General features: G+C 42.5%; 1 protein-coding gene across 4 annotated transcripts in view; it reads left to right on the top strand.

The window, feature by feature from the left end:
* The window catches only part of SPAST (spastin), a 90,569-nt gene that overhangs the window by 12,190 nt on the left and 55,548 nt on the right, over positions 1-22,831 (top strand). For 2 of the 4 annotated variants that reach the window (XM_030800079.1, XM_030800078.1), the window contains exons 2-3: positions 10,721-10,804; positions 12,708-12,791. In XM_030800079.1, the coding sequence (XP_030655939.1) occupies positions 10,721-10,804; positions 12,708-12,791 (168 nt within the window). Of the gene's footprint in view, positions 1-10,717; positions 10,805-12,707; positions 12,792-22,831 lie in introns of all 4 variants that reach the window. The other 2 variants (XM_003262711.3, XM_003262710.3) reach the window with 1 other exon arrangement.

Genomic DNA, 22,831 nt, shown 5'->3' with positions numbered 1-22,831 from the left:
GAAGTCTCTCCCTAACCTCACTTCTCATTTAGTGTCGTGGCTTTTTTTTTTTTTTTTTTTTTTGAGACAAAGTCTCACTCTGTCGCCCAGGCTGGACTGCAGTGGTGCAATCTCAGCTCACTGCCTCCCAGATTCAAGCAATTCTCCTGCCTCAGCCTCCTGAGTAGATGGAACTACAGGCACATGGCACCATGCCCAGTTAATTTTTTGTGTAGTTTTTAGTAGAGACAGGGTTTCACTATGTTGGCCAGGCTGGTCTCGAACTCCTGACCTCAAGTGATCCACCCTCCTTGGCCTCCCAAAGTGCTGGGATTAAAGGCGTGAGCCCTGCTCCCAGACTCCAGGGATTTTTTTTTTTTTTTAATAAAAAATTCAAAATGCTTTTTTTTTTTTTTTTTTTTTTGAGACAGAGTCTTGCTCTGTCGCCCAGGCTGAAGTGCAGTGGTGTGATCTCGGCTCACTGCAACCTCTGTCTCCCAGGTTGAAGTGATTCTCCTGCCTCAACCTCTCGAACAGCTGAGATTACAGGTACGCACCACCACGCCTGGCTAATTTTATTTAATAGAGATGGGGTTTTGTCATGTTGTCCAGGCTGGCCTTGAACTCCTGGCCTCATGTGATCCGCCTGCCTTGGCCTCCCAAAGTGCTAGGAGAATAGGCGTGAGTCGCTGCACCTGGCCACAAAAACTTTTTGAAGGAGATAAATAAGGTGACATTTTTAAGGGTCAAAGAAAATGTCAAAAACTAGAATGATATCTTTACATAGGGTTTAAAACTTTCCAAATTAACAGGGAAAATAATTCTTTACCTTGAAAATAAATGTTTAAGTTTGATGGTGAAAGCAAATATGATCTTTTTACTAAATGTTTTATTAAATTTTTTTTTCTTGTAGACACAGGGTCCTACTATATTACCTGGGCTGGTCTTGAATGCCTGGCCTCAAGCAATCCTCCTACCTCAGTCTTCCAAAGTGCTGGGACTACAGACATGAGCCACTGCACTGGGTCTTTTTTACCAAATTATAGTAGAAAGCACTCTTTCTGTAATAGTGAACTATGAGAGAATTAATCAGGGGCTGTTAGTAATTCATCCCTGAATTAATCAGTGATTATAATGCTTTGTGGTCCGTGTAGTCTGCTGGGGATTAACACACCATGAAAGTCTACCAGGAGATTTTTTTTTTTTATTTGAGAACAGAGTCCATAATCAATAGTCCTTAAATGAAATGGACTATCCCATTTCAATATATGTTGCCTAGGCTGGACTCGAACTCCTTGGCTCAAGTGATCTTCCCACTTCAGACTCTCAAGCAGCTGGGACTATAGGTGTGTGCCACCATACCTGGCTTAATTGAGATTTTTTTTTTTTTTTTCAGATGGAGTCTCGCTGTGTCGCCCAGGCCAGAGTGCAGTGGCACGATCTCGGCTCACTGCAACCTGTTTCCCAGGTTCAAGCAAATCTCCTGCCTCAGCCTCCCAAGTAGCTGGGATTACAGGCGCCTGCCACCATGCCTGGCTAATTTTTGTATTTTTAGTAGAGGCGGGGTTTCACCATCTTGGCCAGGCTGGCCTCGAACTCCTGACCTCATGATCCACCTGCCTTGGCCTCCCAAAGTGCTGGGATTATAGGTGTGAGCCACTGCGCCCGGCTTTAATTGAGATTTTTAGATATCTATTACTCTGCTAATTTTGTCACTTGCAAGTTGCCATCAGAAAATTGTAGGACAATGGATATATTTGTTCCTTGGAATGGTTTGTGTGAGAATACTTAAGGATTAAATAGATAAGTAAAACCGATGAGCTTTATATAACATAGATGAGCAAATGTCAGGAACATACAACTGTGCACACAGTTCAGGAGAAGGAGGATTTAAATTAACAAATTTATTAAGTATAGTAAAGATACTAAAAGTAGTGTTTCCATACCACTTTATTACTTAAAGTATCATCATATACCCTATTTTATATGATTTTTGCCACAACTCAGAGTTAGGTAAAAGAAATACTTTCTTTTCAGGTAAGGAGTCTGAAGCCCAGACAGATTAACTGACTTTTCCAAAATCATATTGCTATTAAATGATGGAACAAGGACTTAAATTTTTGCCTTCTAACTCACATACTTGCAAACACATATCCTCTCACTCCCAAGCTACCCATGTTTTGACCCTTCTTGTGGCAATCTGGGTCTCACTAATATTTGAAAGAAAATATACTGTAGATAATTTGCAAGTTAATCTGTTAGGCATATCTCATCTCTATTTAAAGATGAATATCAGCATTTCTGTTGTTTCTACAGTAACATACTAAAAAATAATGCAGTCCAGGTGCAGTGGCTCACACCTGTAATCCTAGCACTTTTGGAAGTTGAGGCAGGAAGATCGCTTGAGGCCAGGAGTTCGAGACTAGCCTGGGTATGCAAGACCCCATTTCTTTTTCACTGCAACCTCTGCCTCCCAGGTTCAAGCGATTCTCGTGCCTCAGCCTCCCAAGTAGCTTGGGATTACAGGCATGTGCCACCATGCCTGGCTAATTTTTGTATTTTTTGGTAGAGATGGGGTTTCTGGCCAAGCTGGCCAGGCTGGTCTCGAACGCCTAACCTCAAGTGATCTACCCTCCTCAGCCTCCCAAAGTGCTAGGATTACAGGTGTGAGCCACTGTGCCTGGCCCCATTTCTACAAACAATTAAAAAATATTAGCCCAGTGTAGTGGTGCATGTTTCTAGTCCCAGCTGCTCAGAAGGCTGAAGTGGAAGGATTGCTTGAGCCCAGAATTTCAAGGCTACAATGAGCTATGATGATGGCACTGCACTCCAGCTTGGGTGACAGAGTGAGACCCTGTCTCTAAAAAATGAAGTAAAATAGTGCAGAAGTATAGAACGTGAAAATCTTCCTTAACCTTACCATAAGGGAAATGATTACTAATCAGTTTCTTAACTTTTGGTACTTATATAAACATAAGTATTCATCAGAGAAAAAAATATGCAAAACAGTTTGCAATCTTTTTCACTTACCGTATTTTGGAATTTTTTCATTTCAATATATTTGATCTTCCATGTGTTTTTTCAGTTTGTTTGTTTTTGTCACCCAGGTTGGAGTGAAGTGTAAGAACATGGCTTATTGCAGCCTCAATCTCCTGCTCCCATTCAGCCCCTCAAGTAGCTGGGACCACAGGTGCATGTCACCACGCCCGGCTAATTTTTATTTTTATTTTGGTAGAGGTGGGGTTTCACCATGTTGCCCAGGCTGATCTTGAATTCCTGGGCTCAAGTGACCCGCCCACCTCAGCCTCCTGAAGTGTTGAGATTACAGGTGTGAACCACCATGCTCCACCTCTTAGTCTTTACAATCTGCAAAACCTCATAAGTGGCTAATAGAGGAATATAGTAAAGCAAAGGGGGATATCACTGATTAGAACTGTGTTTTTAGGCTGGGTGCGGTGGCTCACGCCTTAATCCCAACATTTTGGGAGGCTGAAGTGGGAGTATCACTTGAGTCCAGGGGTTCAAGACCAGCCTGGGCAATATAGTGAGAGACCCTGTCTTTAGAAAGAAATTAACCAGGTGTGGTGGTGCACACCTGTGGTCCCAGCTATTCGAGAGGCTGAGGTGGGAGAATCGCTTAAGCCTGGGAGGTGGAGGTTGCAGTGAGATCATAACCACTGCACGGGTGACAGAGCGAGACCCAGTCTGAAAAAAAAAGTATCTTTTCGTTTTTTTCCAACTCATGTATACCCACCACCCCAACCCTGCTTTTTTTTTTCTGACGTTGGGTCTTGCTCTGTCACCCAGGCTAGAGTGCAGTAGCACAATCTCGACTCACTTCAGCCTCTTCTTCCTGGACTCAAGCAGTCCTCCCACCTCAGCCTCCTGAGTAGCTGGGACCACAGGCATGCACCATCATGCCTGGCTAATTTTTGTATTTTTTGTAGAGATAGGGTTTCACCATGTGTTTCACCATCTCTAACTCCTGGGCTCAGTTAGTCCACTTTTGCCTTGGCATGAGCCACTGTGTGTGGCCCATGTTTTTTATTAATGGATATTTGGATTGTTTCCATCTATTGTGAATAATGTGGCTATGAACATTGGTGTAAATAGCTGTTTAAGTCCCGGCTTTCAGTACTTTTGGATATGTACCTAGGAGTAGAATTACTGGATTATATGGTAATTTTGTATTTAAATTTTTGAACTGCCAACCTGTTTTCCATAGGAGCTGCACCATTTTGCATTCCCACCAGCAGTGTACAAGGGTTCCAGTTTCCCCACATTTGTTATTTTTCATTTCTTAAAATAATAGTCATCCTAAAGGGTATGAAGTGGTATCTCGTTGTGATTTTGATTTGCATTTATTTTTCTAATGACTTATGCTCAGCATTTTGTCATGTGCTTGTGTACCATTTGTGTATCTTCTTTGGAAAAATGTCTATTAATGTTCTTTTCTCATTTTTTAATTGGGTTGTTTTTATGTTTATCAATTTTGTAAACATTTTAAGCTGTGCGTCATAACTACTCAACCCTGTCACATGGTAAGTTTGACCCAGTAAAACTTTATGTACAAAACTAGGCATCTTACTAGATTTAATCTTAGTCCATAATTTGCTAAGGCATGCCTTAGATAATGTAGTTACACTATTAGCTAATAATTTAAACTACAAGTGGTTGTAAGTTTCTGCCACCCAAATTCTTTCTTGATTTGATGTAGTCTGGTTGGTTGAATTTGAGTGTTATTTGGAGTCATAGAGTTAAAAGAGAAATGTCTATGAGAAACTAGGAACTGTTGGGAGCTAATGTTAAAGGATTTTGGAGACCTTTTGTGCACTGGAGACCATCGGAAGATTGGATTTTCCGCTATAAATGTATCTAAAGGGTAATCAGTGTAAGTTATGGGCTGTAGTTTGCCAACCCCTACATTTAGGGATTGAAATAATTTGAATATGGGTTTCAGTTCTTGTATGGTCTGGCTCCGTTCTTTTTTTTTTTTTTTTTTTTTTTGAGATGGAGTCTCACTCTGTTGCCCAAGATACAGTGCAGTGGCACGGTCTCAGCTCGCTGCAACCTCCGCCTCCCAGGTTCAAGCAATTCTCCTGCCTCAGCCTCCAGAGTAGCTAGGACTACAGGCACGTGCCACCACACCTGGCTAATTTTTTTTTTTCAAGACAGAGTTTCGCTCTTGTCACCCAGCCTGGAGTGCAATGGCACGATCTCGGCTCATCGCAGCCTCTGCCTCCCGTGTTCAATTGATTCTCCTGCCTCAGCCTCCCAAATAGCTGAGGCAACAGGCGTGTGCCACCACGCCTAGCTGATTTTTCTATTTTTAGTAGAGATGGGGTTTCACCATCTTGGCCAGGCTGGTCTCGAACTCCTGATCTCGTGATCCACCCGCCTCGGCCTCCCAAAGTGCTGGGATTACAGGCGTGAGCCACTGCGCCCGGCATTTTTGTGTGTGTTTTTAGTAGAGATGGGGCTTCACCGTGTTAGCCAGAATGGTCTTGATCGCCTGACCTCGTGATTCGCCTGCCTCGGCCTCCCAAAGTGCTGGAATTATGGGCGTGAGCCACCACGCCCGGCTGTGGCTCAGTTCTTAACCGTTCATTCATTCAGGGTCCCAGCCAAAATCTTTTTCCACAGCTTCTCCTCCTGGGCATGCTCTGAAATTCATTTTTTGTCCGTTTAGTTGCATGAGTTCGCTAAAAGCTCTGCTTAGTTTCTTCACCACTTTCAGAGTTCACAGTCATTTCAAGTAGACGAGGTCAGGAGATCGAGACAATCCTGGCCAACATGGTGAAACCCCGTCTCTACTAACAATACAAAACTTAGCTGGGCGTGGTGGCAGGCACCTGTAGTCCCGGCTACTCAGGAGGCTGAGGCAGGAAAATTGCTTGAACCCGCGAGGCAGAGGTTGCAGTAAGCCGAGATCATACCATTATACTCCAGCCTGGGCGACAGAGTGAGACTCTGTCAAAAAAAAAAAAAAAAAAAAAGTGCTCCAAATGCTGGGCTCATCTCTGCTAGCTTCTCTCCTTTTTATATTTCGATAAGTTTTAAAATAATAACCATCCTAATGGGCTTGATATGGTCCCTCCTTTCTAAATTTCGGTAGTTTTCGTTGTTTTGGAAACTCGCTAATCCCTTCAAACAGATGTTTTTACAACTTTCTTTTCTAGTTCTCTCTCTCTTTTTTTTTTTTTTTTTTTGAGACAGTCTCTCTCTCAGTGGCGCGATCTCCCTCACTGCAACCTCTCCCTCCTGGATTCAAGCAGCGATTCTCCTGCCTCAGCCTCCCAAATAGCTGGGAGTACAGGCACCCACCCCTATGCCCAGCTAATGTTTGTATTTTTAGTAGAAATTGGGTTTCACCATGTTGACCAGGCTGGTCTCGAACTCCTGACCCCAGGTGATCCGCCGCCTCAGCCTTCCAAAGTGCTGGGATTACAGGCGTGAGCCACCGCACCTGGCTCTTACTATGGTAAGAGCATCTTACTATGGTAATCAGAATTTTAGTGCTGATGTTACAATCCAAGCCCAAATGGATATTCTTATACATTAAATGTTGGAATATCATGCTTGTTAAAAATCAGATCTGGGCCGGGCGCGGTGGCTCACGCCTGTAATCCCAGCACTTTGGGAGGCCGAGGCAGGCGGATCACGAGGTCAGGAGATCGAGACCATCCTGGCTAACACAGTGAAACCCCGTCTCTACTAAAAATATAAAAAATTAGCCGGGCGAGGTGGCGGGCGCCTGTAGTCCCAGCTACTGGGGAGGCTGAGGCAGGAGAATGGCGTGAACCCGGCAGGGGCGGAGCCTGCAGTGAGCCGAGATCGCGCCACTGCAGTCCAGCCTGGGCCACAGCAAGACTCTGTCTCAAAAAAAAAAAAAAAAATCAGATCTGCTGGGCACGGTGGCTCACGCCTGTTATCCCGGCACTTTGGGAGGCCCAGGCAGGTGGATCCCCTGAGATCAGGAGTTCGAGACCAGCCTGACCAACATGGAGAAACCCTGTCTTTACTAAAAATACAAAATTAGCCGGGCATGGTGGCACGTGCCTTTAATCCCAGCTACTCGGAAGGTAGGAGAATTGCTTGAACCTGTGAGGCGGAGGTTGCAGTGAGCTGAGATCGTGCCATTGTACTCCAGCCTGGGCAACGAGTGAAATTCCGTCTCAAAAAAAAAAAAAAAAAAAAAAATCAGATCTGTCCCTATGATTTTATCTTCACTGCGTATCATATAAATGGAAGCATGTAGTATGTAGCCTTTTGTGTCTCACTTCTCTCCCTTTGCAAAATATTTTTGAGATTTATCCATTTTCCTACATATGTCAGTAGTTTGTTTCTTTTTAACGCTGAATGGTGTTCCATGTGTGGAGATACCACAATTTGTTACTCCATTCACTAAGTGATTTGGGTTGTTTCCTGTTTTTTTTTTTTGTTGTTGTTGTTTATTTTTTATTTTTATTTTTGAGATGGAGTCATGTTCTGTTGCTCAGAATGTGCAGTGGCACATTCGCAGCTCACTGCAACCTCTGCCTCCCTGGTTCAAGTGATTCTCCTGCCTCAGCCTCCCGAGTAGCTGTGATTACAGGTGCCCGCCACCATGCCCAGCTAATTTTTGTGTTTTTAGTAGAGATGGGGTTTCACCATGTTGGTCAGGCTGGTCTTGAACTCTGCCCTCCTTGGCCTCCCAAAATGCTGGGATTACAGGTGTGAGCCACCATGCCCATCCTCCTGTTTTTAACTTTTATGAGTAAAGGTACTGTAAATTCATGTACAGGTCTTAGAAGTTTGCATTTTTCTTGGGTAAATATGTAGAAGAAGAGATTGTTGACTCATGTGGTAAATATATGTTTAATGTCATAAGAAACTACCAAACTGTTTTTCCAACTGGGTACCATTTTGTTTCCTACCAGCAAACATATGAAAGGTCCATTACCCTTTGTCTTGTAATATTTTGGTATTTTTATGTTCTTTTGTTTTTTTGCCATTCAAAATTGGGTGCATTGTTGTATCTTTGGGTTTTAATTTGTACTTCTCTAACAACTAATGATGTGGAGCATCTTTTTATACACTTATTTGCCAATTATGTCTCAATTCTTTGGCAATACTTATATTTGACTCTGCCTACTATATCTATCGATCTATCTATAGTTTTGTTTTTTTGGTTTTTTTTTTTTAGATGAAGTCATGCTCTGTTGACCAGGCTGGATGCAGTGGCATGATCTTGGCTCACCGCAACCTCAACCTCTGCCTCCCAGCTTCAAGCAATTCTCTTGCCTCAGCCTCCTGAGTAGCTGGGACTATAGACACATGCCACCATGCCCAGCTAATTTTTGTATTTTTAGTAGAGGTGGAGTTCCGTCATGTTGTCCAGGCTGGTCTTCAACTCCTGACCTCAGGTGACCCGCCTGCTTCAGCCTCCCAAAAGTGCTGGGATTACAGGCATGACCCACCGTGCCCAGCTGGAATAAGCAATCTTAAAAAGCAGTTTGTTGATTTCTGGTGAATAGAGAAAGTGACAAACTATGACTCAATAGTTGTATTTCTTTTTTTTTTTTTTTTTTTTTTTTTTGAGACAGAGTCTTGCTGTGTCGCCCAGGCTGGTGTGCAGTGGCTCACTGCAAGCTCTGCCTCCCGGATTCACGCCATTCTCCTGCCTCAGCCTCCGGAGTAGCTGGGACTACAGGCGCCCACCACCATGCCTGGCTAATGTGTTTTTTGTATTTTTAGTAGAGACGGGGTTTCACTGTGTTAGCCAGGATGGTCTCCATCTCTTGATCTCCTGATCCACCCGTCTTGGCCTCCCAAAGTGTTGGGATTACAGGTGTGAGCCACCGTGCCTGGCCGATTTATCTTCTAATTTAACTGAAAACCAATTTATTTGATTCAGTGAAATGATGTCAAGCTGTAGTAGTGTTAATTAATTGAAACATTTGGTACCTTGAAATGTTAAATGCCAAATTACATCTTTTTAATGAAATCTTTTTTTTTTTTTTTTTTTTTTTTTTTTGAGATGGAGTCTTGCTCTGTCGCCCAGGCTGGAGTGCAGTGGTGCAATCTCGGCTCACTGCAAGCTCCACCTCCCGGGTTTTCGCCATTCTCCTGCCTCAGCCTCCCGTGTAGCTGGGACTACAGGCGCCCGCCACCACGTCCGGCTAATTTTTGTTGTATTTTTCGTAGAGACAGGGTTTCACCCTGTTGGTCAGGATGGTCTCAATCTCCTGACCTCGTGATCTGCCCGCTCGGCCTCCCAAAGTGCTGGGATTACAGGCGTGAGCCACCACACCCAGCCTATCCCAGCACTTCAGGAGGCTGAGGTGGACGGATCACATGAAGTCAGGAGTTTGAGACCAGCCTGGCCAACATGGTGAAACCCCGTCCCTACTAAAAATACAAAAATTAGGTGTGGTGGTGGGCCCCTGTAATCCCAGCACTTTGGGAGACCAGGGCAGGAGGATTACTTGAGCCTAGGAGTTAAAGACCACCCTGGGCAACATGGCAAGACCCTATCTCTACAAAAGAAGTACACAGACATTAGCTAAGTGTGGTGGCACATGCCTGTAGTCTTAGCTACTCGGGAGGCCAAGGGAAGAGGATCAGTCACTTGAGCCCAGGAGTTGGAGGGTGCAGTGAGCTAGGATCGTGCCCCTGCACTCCAGTGTGGGTGACAGCAAGACTCTGTTTAAAAAAAAAAAAATGAGGCCGCACACGGTGGCTCACCTCTGTAATCCGAGCACTTTGAGAGGCCAAGGCGGGTGGATCACTTGAGTTCAAGATAAGCCTGGCCAACATGGTGAAAACCCCATCTTTATACTTAAATTGCAAAAACTAGCTGGGTGTGATGGTGCACACCTGTAACCCCAGCTACTCTGGAGGCTGAAGACAGCAGAATCGCTTGAACCTGGGAGTCGGAGGTTGCAATGAGCCGAGATCGCACCACTGCACTCCAGCCTAGGCGACAGAGCGGGACTCTGTCTCAAAAAGAAAAGAAAAGAAAAAAAGTCTAAGAAGTTAATTTTCATTCAGACAAATGTTCAAAAATAATAGAAATAAAACAAAAATTAAAATTAATTTTCAAATATAATGTGATTTGAGTATAACGATCACTTTACAGAAGTTATTCTACATGCTTTTTGATTATGCTGAGTTTTTAGGTCCTTTTAAAGCTTAACTTGTATCAGGAATTAATGTTTTAAACTAGTTGTTGGGTTCAAAGAAAATAGAAATGTGTTATTAAATGCCATACTTGTAATCTCATATACCAGTTCTCGTGATGCAATCAATTGTTAAATAAAAACTTCCTCTAGAGAGGAGGCACCCAACAATGAACACATTATATCAGATTTGAATATGAGATTAAACAATGCTTTTTGTTTCATTGTTATTGAAAATCATATTTGTGTTTTTCAAAAGTATATATACTTAAAAATTCCTAAATAAAATGTCTTTCTGTAATACAGCATTTTAGTGGTTATAAGGATCAATACCATGAGCTGATAAGCAAAATAGGACTCACGGCCCTAAAATGTTGACAAACATCATGACCATATTCCCCATATTGGAGTTACATATACACATTACAATGATAAAAATACTAAGAAGTTATGTAGTAATGTTTCTCAGACTTACTTGTTTACAACCCTATTTTTTATGTATTATCTCTTAACAGCATGATTTGCAATATTTAGTGTACTCTTCATAAGATCTATACAAATAATTTTTTATTTTAAAGCAGGACAGAAGGAGCAAGCTGTGGAATGGTATAAGAAAGGTATTGAAGAACTGGAAAAAGGAATAGCTGTTATAGTTACAGGACAAGGTAAGATTATATTTGTTTATAGCCATCCCAAATTATAATATATTCACATGATCATCCAGATTTCAGATCTATTTATTTATGTATTTATTTTTCTTTCTTTTCTTTTTTTTTTTTTTGAGACAGGGTCTTGCCTCCGTTACCCAGGCTGGAGTGCAGTGATGTGATCATAGCTCACTGCAACCTCAAACTTCTGGGCTCAAGTGATTCTCCTGCCTCTGCTTCCCATGTAGCTGGGACCACAGGCACACACTACCACACTTAACTAATTATTATTATTATTACTATTTTTTGAGACGGAGTCTCGCTTTGTTGCCCAGGCTGTAGCGCAATGGTGCGATCTCGGCTTACTGCAATCTCCGCCTCCCGGATTCAGGCGATTCTCCTGCCTGAGCCTCCTGAGTAGCTGGGATTACAGGTGTGTGCCACCGTGCCCAGCTAATTTTTGTATTTTTAGTGAAGATGGGATTTCGCCATGTTGGCCAGGCTGGTTTCGAACTCCTGATCTCAAGTGATCTGCCCACCTCAGCCTCCCAAAGTGGTGGGAGTACAGGTGTGAGCCACTGTGGGCCACACGTGGCTAATTAAAAAAAATTTTTTTGTAGAGACAGGGTCTCACTATGTTTCTTCAGCTGATCTTAAACTTCTGGCCTCAAGTGATCCTCCTGCCTCAGCTTTCCAAAGTTCTGGGATTACAGGCATGAGCCACTGCACCCAGCCAGATTGTATTTATCTTAATAAATGTATTTGGGCCAGGCGCAGTGGCTCACGCCTGTAATCCCAGCACTTTGGGAGGCCGAGGTGGGCGAATCACCTGGGATCAGGAGGTCGAGACCAGCCTGATCAACATGGAGAAACCCTGTCTCTACTAAAAATTCAAAATTAGCCAGGCATGGTGTCACGCACCTGTAATCCCAGCTACTTGGGAGGCTGAGGCAGGAGAATTGCTTGGACCCAGGAGGCGGAGGTTGCGGTGAGCCAAGATCACGCCATTGCACTCCAGCCTGGGCAACAAGAGTGAAACTCTGTCTCAAAAAGAAAGAAAAGAAAAACAGTATTTCATTGAATTAAAAATGCCTTGTATTATACCAGTAAGAGTAAAAAACAATTTAATTAAAGTATGATATATGCTCTTTTCATCACTTAGAATTTGAATTTTAATCTTATTGAAGAGGCTGTTTTAGTTTTATTTAGACATAGATATAACAACAACATTAATATCTATGACCAAATTGGTGCATGCATGGGCAATGAAAAACTAAGTTGTGACTGCAGCCTGGTGGATAGCATTAGTAAGTTAACATTGGTTGTAAAATGAATCCCAATTTCAAAGATTTTGAAACGTGGGGAAAAAATGTTTTAGATTCCATGAAATAAGACCTGAAATCTATGAAATACCACAGCAGGTTGGAAACCATCATGAGAAACTGTAACTGTTTTTTTTTGTAGCTATTATATGTATTCTTTGAGACAGGGTCTCACCCTGTTGCCCAGGCTGGAATGCTGTGATGTGGTCACCTCTCACTGCAACATCCACCTCCTGGGGCTGAAGTGATCCTCCCACCTCACCCTCCCATGCTCAGCTAATTTTTTTTTTTTAAGTAGAGACCAGGTCTTTTTATGTTGCCCAGGCTGGTCTTGAACTCCTGGGCTCAAGTGATTCTCCTGCTTTGTCTGCCCAAAGTGCTGGGATTACAGAAGTGAGCCACAACACCTGGCCTGAAGATAGTATTTTTAAAATTTCTTTTCTTTTCTTTCTTTTGGGTATAAATTTTCTTCTTCTTAAAAAAAAAAATTTTTCTATATAAAGACTGTGACTCCCCATGAAAGTAGTTTGGGTAATAATTTATCTAGAAACAATATTAGTTGGGAAATGTAGATATTTTAATTAATTTTTTTCTTTCAGGTGAACAGTGTGAAAGAGCTAGACGTCTTCAAGCTAAAATGATGACTAATTTGGTTATGGCCAAGGACCGCTTACAACTTCTAGGTATCAATTAATGTATAATTTGATGTGGGACGCATTGGAAATGTGTGTTCAATGAAACTTTAATTTGTAGAAAGAAATAGATCAGTGATTGAAAATGTGGTCCAGGCTTTTTAACATAAAGAAAATGTGTAACATATACAAAAACAGAAGAGCATAATAGACTTCTTTTTCTTTTTTTTTTTTTTGAGATGGACTCTTGCTCTGTCGCCCAGGCTGGAGTGCAGTGGCGCGATCTTGGCTCACTGCAAGCTCCGCCTCCCAGGTTCACGCCATTCTCCTGCCTCAGCCTCCTGAGTAGCTGGGACTACAGGCACCTGCCACCATGCCCCGCTGATTTTTTTGTACTTTTAGTAGAGACGGGGTTTCACCATGTTAGCCAGAATGGTTTCGATCTCCTGACCTCGTGGTCCACCCGCCTTGGCCTCCCAAAGTGCTGGGGTTACAGGCGTGAGCCAATGCACCTAGCCGAGCATAATGAACTTCTAATTATTCTTCTCTCAGCATTGATAATTATCACCTCACTGTCAGTCTTTTTTTTTTTTTTTTTTTTTTTGAGACGGAGTCTCGCTCTGTCGCCCAGGCTGGAGTGCAGTGGCGCAATCTCGGCTCACTGCAAGCTCCGCCTCCTGGGTTCATGCCATTCTCCTGCCTCAGCCTCTCCGAGTAGCTGGGACTACAGGCGCCCGCCACCACGCCCAGCTAATTTTTTGTATTTTTAGTAGAGACAGGGTTTCACCGTGGTCTCGATCTCCTGACCTCGTGATCTGCCCGCCTCGGCCTCCCAAAGTGCTAGGATTACAAGTGTGAGCCACCGCGCCCGGCTGTCAGTCCTGATTTATTTATACCAAGGGCTGGCAAACTGCAGCTGATGGGCCAACCCATCTCACTGCCTATTATTATAAATAAGGTTTTATTGGCACACAGCCATTCCTTTCCTTTTGGTATTGTCTGTGGCTTTCATGCTACGGTGACAGAATTGAATAGTTTATACAGAAACAACACTGCCCTCAAAACCTAACATATTTACTGTCTGGCCCTGAAAAAGCCTGCCATCTTCACTTGACATCCCACTTCACTGTCCCCCAACTTCATATTATTTTGAAACAAATTCTTGACTTTTTTTCCATTTATAAATATTTCATATTATGCCTCTAAAAGATAAGGATGTCAAAATAAAATCACAGAAATACCATTATTGCACCTAAAAAGTAACTCCAAATTTCTTTTAACATTATCCAAAAAAACTGACCCCCTGAAAATGCTATTTCCAAATTTCTAATTTTCTCAAAATTTAATAATTTTTACTATTTTTAATAATTTGTATCAGGATCTTAAAAAGATCCATTTGTCTCTTTTAATGTACAAGTGCATCTGTTTTTCATTTTCTTCCAATTTATTTGTTGATGAAACCAGGTCTTTGTCACGTAGTATTTCCTACAGTCTGACTTTTGCTGTATGCATCTTTTGTGGTATCTTTTAACATGTTCTTCTTTCCTCCCCCATTAAATGATAGTTGGATATAGAGCCTTGATCACATTGAAAGTTGATTTTTATTTTTATTTTTTATTTTTATTTATTTATTTATTTTTTGAGACGGAGTCTCGCTCTGTCGCCCAGGCTGGAGTGCAGTGGTGCAATCTCGGCTCACTGCAAGCTCCACTTCCCGGGTTCACGCCATTCTCCTGCCTCAGCCTCTCTGAGTAGCTGGGACTACAGGCGTCTGCCACCACGCCCGGCTAATTTTTTGTATTTTTAGTAGAGACGGGGTTTCACCGTGGTCTCAATCTCCTGACCTCATGATCCGCCCACCTCGGCCTCCCAAAGTGCTGGGATTACAAGCGTGAGCCACCACGCCCGGCCATGTCTGGGTCTTTTTTATCTAATTTGTAATATGAAGCTGCTATTATTATTATTATTATTATTATTATTATTATTTGAGATGGAGTCTTGCTTTGTTGCCCAGGCTGGAGTGCAGTGGTGCAATCTCGGCTCAGTGCACCCTCCACCTGCTGGGTTCAAGCTATTCTCGTGACTCAGTCTCCCGAGTAGCTGGGATTACGGGGGCCCACTACCACACCTAATTTTTGTATTTTTAGTAGGGACGGGGTTTCACCATGTTGGCCAGGCTGGTCTCAAACTCCTGACTTCAAGTGATCCGTCCACCTCAGCTTCCTAAAGTGCTGGGATAGGCTGGGTGTGGTGGCTCACGCCTGTAATCCCAGCACTTTGGGAGGCCGAGGTGGGCACATCACGAGGTCAGGAGATTGAGACCATCCTGGCTAACACGGTGAAACCCTGTCTCTACTAAAAAAATACAAAAAATTAGCCAGGCATGGTGGCGGGCACCTGTAGTCCCAGCCACTCGGGAGGCTGAGGCAGGAGAATAGTGTGAACCTGGGAGGCGGAGCTTGCAGTGAGCAGAGATCATGCCACTGCACTCCAGGCTGGGTGAAAGAGTGAGACTCTGTCTCAGAAAAAATAAAAATAAAAAAATAATAATAATAAAGTGCTGGGATTACAGGCGTGAGCCACCACACCCAGCTGAAGCTAATATTATTAGCTAATAATAATATCTCATATTTTTGACCATTGAATTATTAAAGGAACCTAAACCATAGTAGTAAGTGCTTTAAAAATGTTGGTTTTTATTTATCTGTTTACCTGACTGTAATCACCTCCTTTGCTTAGGTAGAAAGATATATTCATATACACATACATATACATTTTATTCATTCATTCATTTACTCCTATATGGTCATTGTGTTTGTGGGGTTTTTGCCCCCACATAGTTAAAAAAGCAGCCGTTACCGCTTTCAGATGAATAACGAGGTAGTGTTCCCTGGCTTCTGTGGCTGACAGGATTTGCCTTCTTCTTTTCTAAATGGAGGTTATTACTGTTTCAAATATAATTAAATAGTGTATTAAAGTTTGTTGCAGTAAAATAATTGATGGTTCTAATTGGTACGTTCTACGTGTTTTATCTTTAAAGCTTTTCAGTGTATATATAAAGTATTGTATATTATCATACAGAGTAAATTTGATTGTGGAGCATTTTGTAACATCTTTCAAAGTTAATAAGAGTTGGTTTTTATGTTTTGTTTGATGTTATGATATAGGACATTAGAAGTATTAATATCAGTTAGAGACTCATCTTTGAATGTGACTTTGTACTTTCTTATTTGTGTTAGTAGAGGAGAGAACAAAAAAGATATGTAATGTAATATGACACTAGGCATTTAAAGATTTAATGTTTTGGATATTTTAAAGTTGGTGTCTGTTTTCACCCTCAAAAATGCTATTTACCTATTTATGAAATATCTTACTTTAAAAGCAAGGAGTGGTAGATGGGAAAGGTGACATCGGTTGGATGCAGTGGCTCACACCTGTAATCGCAGCACTTTGGGAGGCCAAGGCGGGCAGATCACCTGAGGTCAGGAGTTCAAGACCAGTCTGGTAACATGGTGAAACCTCGTCTCTACTAAAAATAGAAAAAATTAGCCAGGCTGGTGGTGCGCACCTGTAATCCCAGCTACTCAGGAGGCTGAGTCAGGAGAATGGCTTGAACCCAGAAAGTGGAGGTTGCAATGAGCTGAAATGGCGCCACTGCACTCCAGACTGGGTGACAGAGAGACTCCTTCTCAAAAAAAAAAAAGACCAGGCACTGTGGCTCACACCTGTAATTCCAGCACTTTGGGAGACTGAGGCGAGCACATCACTTGAGGTCAGGAGTTCGAGACCAGCCTGGGTGCCTGGGCAACATAGTGAAACCCTGTCTCTATACTAAAAATACAAAAAATAGCCGGGCGTGGTGGCGGGCACCTGTAATCTTGCCTGCTTGGGAGGTTGAGGCAGGAGAATTGCTCGAGCCTGGGAGGCAGAGGTTGCAGTAAGCAGAGACCACGCCACTGCACTCTAGCCTGGATGACAGAGTGAGACTTTGTCTCAAAACAAAAACAAACAAGAAACCCAAACCACCTCTTGTCCACTCCTAATCTCCCTTACTGTGTTTCACTTATTTTTTTCCCATATATTTATCACCTTCTAATAAACTGTGTAACTTATTTTTTATGTTTGTTATCTACTATCTGTCTTCTCCCTGTTGGAATATAAACTCTATGGAGGAAGGATCCTTATCTATATCCCAAGTGCCTACAACAGTGTCTAGCACATGCTAGTTACCAAATAAATATTTGCTGAGTTAATAAGTCGTTTATAACCCTTGGCACTATACCTGATACAGAGTAGGGCCTTAATAAATGAATGTTAAATGAAGCTATGTTAAAATATATATATATATATATATATATATATATATATATAAAACAGCCAGGTATACCAATTTGCTGACATCAAAATTATCTTTTCATCTATTGCAGGTTTTACAGTTAAGCTTTGCTCTAAGGTTCACTATCACTAAACCAAAAATAAATAATATATATTATCTTTTCCCATTTTTAACAGAGAGGCTACATCCTCTCAAACCAGTCTGTATTAGGAATTCCCAGGATCTTTCTCCCCATTCTCTATCCTAATTAGATACCTATCTGGCACCACATCTCTGAAAAACTCCAGTTTTTAACCAGCACATAATAAACAAATATGTGTTACTGTTAATACACATTTGTACACAAGTCATTTTTATTGTCTTAGGCATATCCACTCCCAGACCTTTTGAGTTACTGAAAGACAGGAATATGTGATGTGACCTCTTTTTTCTTTTTTTTGAGACAGAGTCTTGCCCTGTCACCCAGGCCAGAGTGCAATGGCACGGTCTCGGCTCACTGCAACCTCTGCCTCCCGGGTTCAAGTGATTATCCTGCCTCCTCATCCTGAGTAGCTGGGATTACAGGTGGCCCTAGTTTGGGTTTTTGCTTTTAAACAGGATGGTCTACTCTTTGAGAAGTTGCCATGAGTTAGCCATGATGATACCTGGGATAATAATGGTCCACAGAGAAGTAAGAGCCAATACAAAGCCTTAAGAGAATGTACCTGGTATGTTTGTGAAGCAGCAAAGAGGCCAGTGTATCCCAGCAAGGAGATTATAGTAGAGACGAAGTCAGAGAACTCATGGGGAGAGGGATTGTGACAACACGCAGGGCTGTAAAGGCCACCATGAGGACTTGAGCTTTTACCGCCTGTCAAATGGGGAGCAGTTACAAAGATTTTTAAGAAAGCAGCCCGGTGCAGTGGCTCATGCCTGTAATCCCAGCTCTTTGGGAGGTTGAGGTGGGTGGATCACCTGAGGTCAGGAGTTCGAGATCAGCCTGGTCAACATGGCAAAACCTTGTCTTTACTAAAAATAAAAAAATTAGCTGCGTGTGGTGGGCATGCTTGTAATCCCAAATACTCGGGAGGCTGAGGCAGGAGAATCACTTGAACCCCGGAGGCGGAGGTTGCAGTGAGCCAAGATTGCGCCACTGCCCTCCAGCCTGGACAACAGAGAGAGACTCCGTCTGAAACAAAACCAAAAAAAAAAAAAAAAAGATTTTTAGGAAAGGAATGAAATACTCTGACTTAAATTTTAGAAGGATCACTCTGCTTGCTATGTTGCATTATAGACTCTAAGGGTAGAACCAGGGAGAGCAATTAGGATACTGTTACAGTAATCTAGGAGAAAAGCGATAGAGGCTTGCACCAGGGTAGTATCAGGAGAAATAGTAACAAGTGGTTGGATTATGATTATACTTGAAGATCAAACGACTGGATTTGCTGATAGATTGGATACAATGGTCCTCTCTTTATGGATCTCATAATACAGTAGGAGAAACAGACACATAAATAGTCATCACTACAGGATAGGGATTAGAAATATTTTGTAAGAGTGTAAAAGCTGCTAATAAAGCTTCCTTGTGTGACAAAGCTGGTTAAAGAAAAGAAAGCTTCCTAGAAGTGAAACCTAAAGTATACACTTAGATAAATGAATAAAAGTTATTAAAGAATGTGAGGGCTGGGCACAGTGGCTCATGCCTGTAATCCTAGCACTTTGGGAGGTTGAGTCGGGTGTGTTGCTTGAGCCCAGGAGTTTGAAACCAGCCTGGACAACATACTGAGACCCCATGTCTAAATTACAAATATATATATATCCAGGAGTGGTGATGTGCACCTGTAGTCCTAGCTACTTACTTGGGAGGCTGAGGCAGGAGGATCGCTTGAGCTCAGGAGTTCGAGACTGCAGTGAGCCATGAGTACACCACTGCACTCTAGTCTGGGTGACAGAGTGAGACCCTGTCTCAAAGAAAATAAAAAGAAAAAGGATTTGAGAAAAGATACCTCAGGAAAACGTGATGGCATGAACAAATACTCAAAGGCAGGGAAAGCATGGTGAATATGGGAGGGTGCAGTTTGAGTCATGAAGTTGGGATTGCCGAGGCATAAGAGGTATAGGCAGATCATGGATGGCCTGGTTTGTCATAGGAAGGAGCTTGGGCTCTTATCTGTGGGCAATGGGAAGCCACTAAAGGGTTTTAAGTAGAAGAGTGTTATATGGTAAGATTTTCCTCTCCAGTAGATCACTTAGATGACTGTGGGGGTTGGATGTGAGGAGGTAAAGCAGCAAGGTTACTGCCTTAATTTATATCATTGATTAATCTATACAACCCTAGTCATTCCAAAAAGAAACATTAGTCCTTTAACAGGAGTGAATTGGGTCTGGGCGCGGTGGCTCACGCCTGTAATCTCAGTACTTTGGGAGGCCGAGGCGGGCAGATCACCTGAGGTCAGGAGTTTGAGACCAGTCTGGCCAACATGGCAGAACCTCGTATCTACTAAAAATACAAAAATTAGCTAGGCGTGGGGGCACCCACCTGTAATCCCAGCTACTTGGGAGGCTGAGGCAGGAGACTCCCTTGAACCCGTAAGGCAGAGGTTGCGGTGAGCTGAGATCGCACCACTGCACTCCAGCCTGGGTGACAGAATGAGACTCCATCTCCAAAAAAAACAAAAAAGAAAAAATATTGGAGCAGATTCACAGAAGCTGTTTACTGTTATACTGTATATGTCTGTAACTCCGTCTCCAAGAAAAGAAAAAAAAAATGAATTGGAGCAGGTTCACAGAAGCAATGTACTGTTTTTTTTTTTTTTTTTTTTTTTTTTTTTTATTATACTTTGGGGTTTTAGGGTACATGTGCACAATGTGCAGGTTTGTTACATATGTATCCATGTGCCATGTTGATTTCCTGCACCCATTAACTCGTCATTTAGCATTAGGTGTATCTCCTAATGCTGTCCCTCCCCCCTCCCCCCACCCCACAACAGTCCCCGGAGTGTGATGTTCCCCTTCCTGTGTCCATGAGTTCTCATTGTTCAATTCCCACCTCTGAGTGAGAACATGCGGTGTTTGGTTTTTTGTCCTTGCGATAATTTACTGAGAATGATGTTTTCCAGTTTCATCCATGTCCCTACAAAGGACACGAACTCATCATTTTTTATGGCTGCATAGTATTCCATGGTGTATATGTGCCACATTTTCTTAATCCAGTCTATCGTTGTTGGACATTTGGGTTGGTTCCAACTCTTTGCTATTGTGAATAGTGCCGCAATAAACATACGTGTGCATGTGTCTTTATAGCAGCATGATTTATAGTCCTTTGGGTATATACCCAGTAATGGGATGGCTGGGTCAAATGGTATTTCTAGTTCGAGATCCCTGAGGAATCGCCACACTGACTTCCACAATGGTTGAACTAGTTTACAGTCCCACCAACAGTGTAAAAGTGTTCCTATTTCTCCACATCCTCTCCAGCACCTGTTGTTTCCTGATTTTTTAATGATGGCCATTCTAACTGGTGTGAGATGGTATCTCACTGTGTACTGTTATACTATATGTGTCTGTTTCTACACATATAAATCTGAACTCTGTGTACACGAAAAGAAATCCTATAGCTTTTTATTCCTAGCTATAAAAACTAAGAATATAATTTGTTTCTTTTTATTACATAATGAATGGTTCTGTGAACTTCTGTTAAAATTTCATTGAGAGTATTAATTCACATTTATGTGCAAATGTCTACATTTACAAATCAGTGTATTTTCTGATTTATGCTTTTACTGAGACAAAGGGTTTCTGTCTCAGCATGGTCATTTAAAGAGTTCATCGGCCGGGCGCAGTGGCTCACGCCTGTAATCCCAGCACTTTGGGAGGCCGAGGTGGGCAGATCACGAGGTCAGGAGATCGAGACCATCCTGGCTAACACAGTGAAACCCCGTCTCTACTAAAAATACAAAAAATTAGCCGGGCGAGGTGGCGGGCGCCTGTAGTCCCAGCTACTGGGGAGGCTGAGACAGGAGAATGGCGTGAACCCCGGGGGGCGGAGCCTGCAGTGAGCCGAGATTGCGCCACTGCACTCCAGCCTGGGCGACAGCGAGACTCTGTCTCAAAAAAAAAAAAAAAAAGAGTTTATCATTGAGAAAAATCAGATGACCAACCTGTTAGCTCAAAAAATAAATAAATAAATAAATAAATAAAAAACCTCCAAGGTATATTGTATCAGCCAGTTCTAGGATACAAACGGCATGCAGTACTTTGTGTTTTTTGCAAAAAGGGTAGCTGCTCTCTGTCCCAAAGGCATGTGTGGTTGTACCATAAACCAAGCATGGTACCTGTTTGTCAAAGTTTAGAAGTGAAAGTTTAAGAGAGTTAATATATAGGTGCTGCATTTTTTCATGTATTCATTGACTTGCTGGTACAGAAGAAAAGAATCAATTATGATTCAGCACAATACTCCACTTGGGGAAGAGAGTGCAGCAGTGGTGTAGAGTGGCAGGGATCAAACTGCTACCTTCTTGGGCTTCAGTTGCTAGACTTAAGAGACCCAGATCTTGGGAGGGTTTTTTGTTGTTATTTGATGTGGGGGTAGGGTTGAAATACTCCCTTTTAATTGATTAATATAAAACATAGGTAATGTGGACATATGTCACAAAATTTTAAAAAGTTTGAGTATGAAAAGCATCCATCCCATTTTATGCCCCGGCTACCCATTTCCCCTCCCTAGAGGCAGCTGTTATTATCAATTTCTCTGGGTCCTTTTTAGAGGTAATCTTTTTGTATGCAACTGTGCACATGTGTGTTTAAACAAATGGTAGGGTACTGTATATACATACAGTTACTGCAGTATGCTTATTTGACTTTGCTTTATTGCTTTTATTTTTTGCCTGACATATGTTAATGTGGCCAAATACAGCGTTTCCCAGACACTCCTTATAGTTTCGTTCTGTGCTACTTTAAATGCTGTTCTCCTTTCCTGACATGTCTTTTTTTTTTTTTTTTTTTTTTGAGACAGAGTCTCACTCTGTCACCCAGGCTGGAGTGCAGCGGCACGATCTCAGCTCACTGCAACCTCCACCTCCCCGGTTTAAGCCATTCCCCTGCCTCGGCCTCCCGAGTAGTTGGGACTACAGGCTCGTGCCACCATGCCTGGCTAATTTTTTGTTTGTTTGTTTGTTTGTTTTAGTAGAGATGGGGTTTCACCGTGTTAGCCAGGATTGCCTCAATCTCCTGACCTGGTGATCTGCCTGCCTCGGCCTCCCAAAGTGCTGGGATTACAGGTGTGAGCCACTGCGCCTGGCTGTCCTTTCTTTTAATCTTTTCAAATTCTAGCCCACTTGCTCTGTAGAGCTTTTTCAGTGATCTTTCTTTTGTACTATGCAGTCTTTTAAAAAATATACAGTTTTATTATAAGTTGCCAATTATATTTAATAAATACCTAAATGGTAGAAACTGTGATTCATTTTTTAATCTCCATAGGGCCAGGAACTGTGGCTCATGCCTGTAATCCCTGCACTTTGGGAGGCTAAGGCGGGAGGATCACTTAAGGCCAGGGGCTTGAGCCCAGCCTGTGGAATATATTGAGATCCTGTCTCTACAAAAAATAAATTAGCTGGGCATAGTGGTGTGTGTATGTAGTGTCAACTACTCAGGAGACTGAGTCAGGAGGATAACTTGAGCCCAGGGAGTTGAGGCCACAGTGAGCCATGATGGTGCCACTATACTCCAGCCTGGGTGACAGAGCAAGACCAAGACGAATGATAATCTCCATGGTATT

This window comes from Nomascus leucogenys, chromosome 19 (assembly GCF_006542625.1).
Source record: "Nomascus leucogenys isolate Asia chromosome 19, Asia_NLE_v1, whole genome shotgun sequence".
NCBI lineage: Eukaryota > Metazoa > Chordata > Mammalia > Primates > Hylobatidae > Nomascus > Nomascus leucogenys.
Note: the sequence above shows the minus strand (reverse complement) of the source record. Positions and strands in the feature narration are given on the sequence as shown.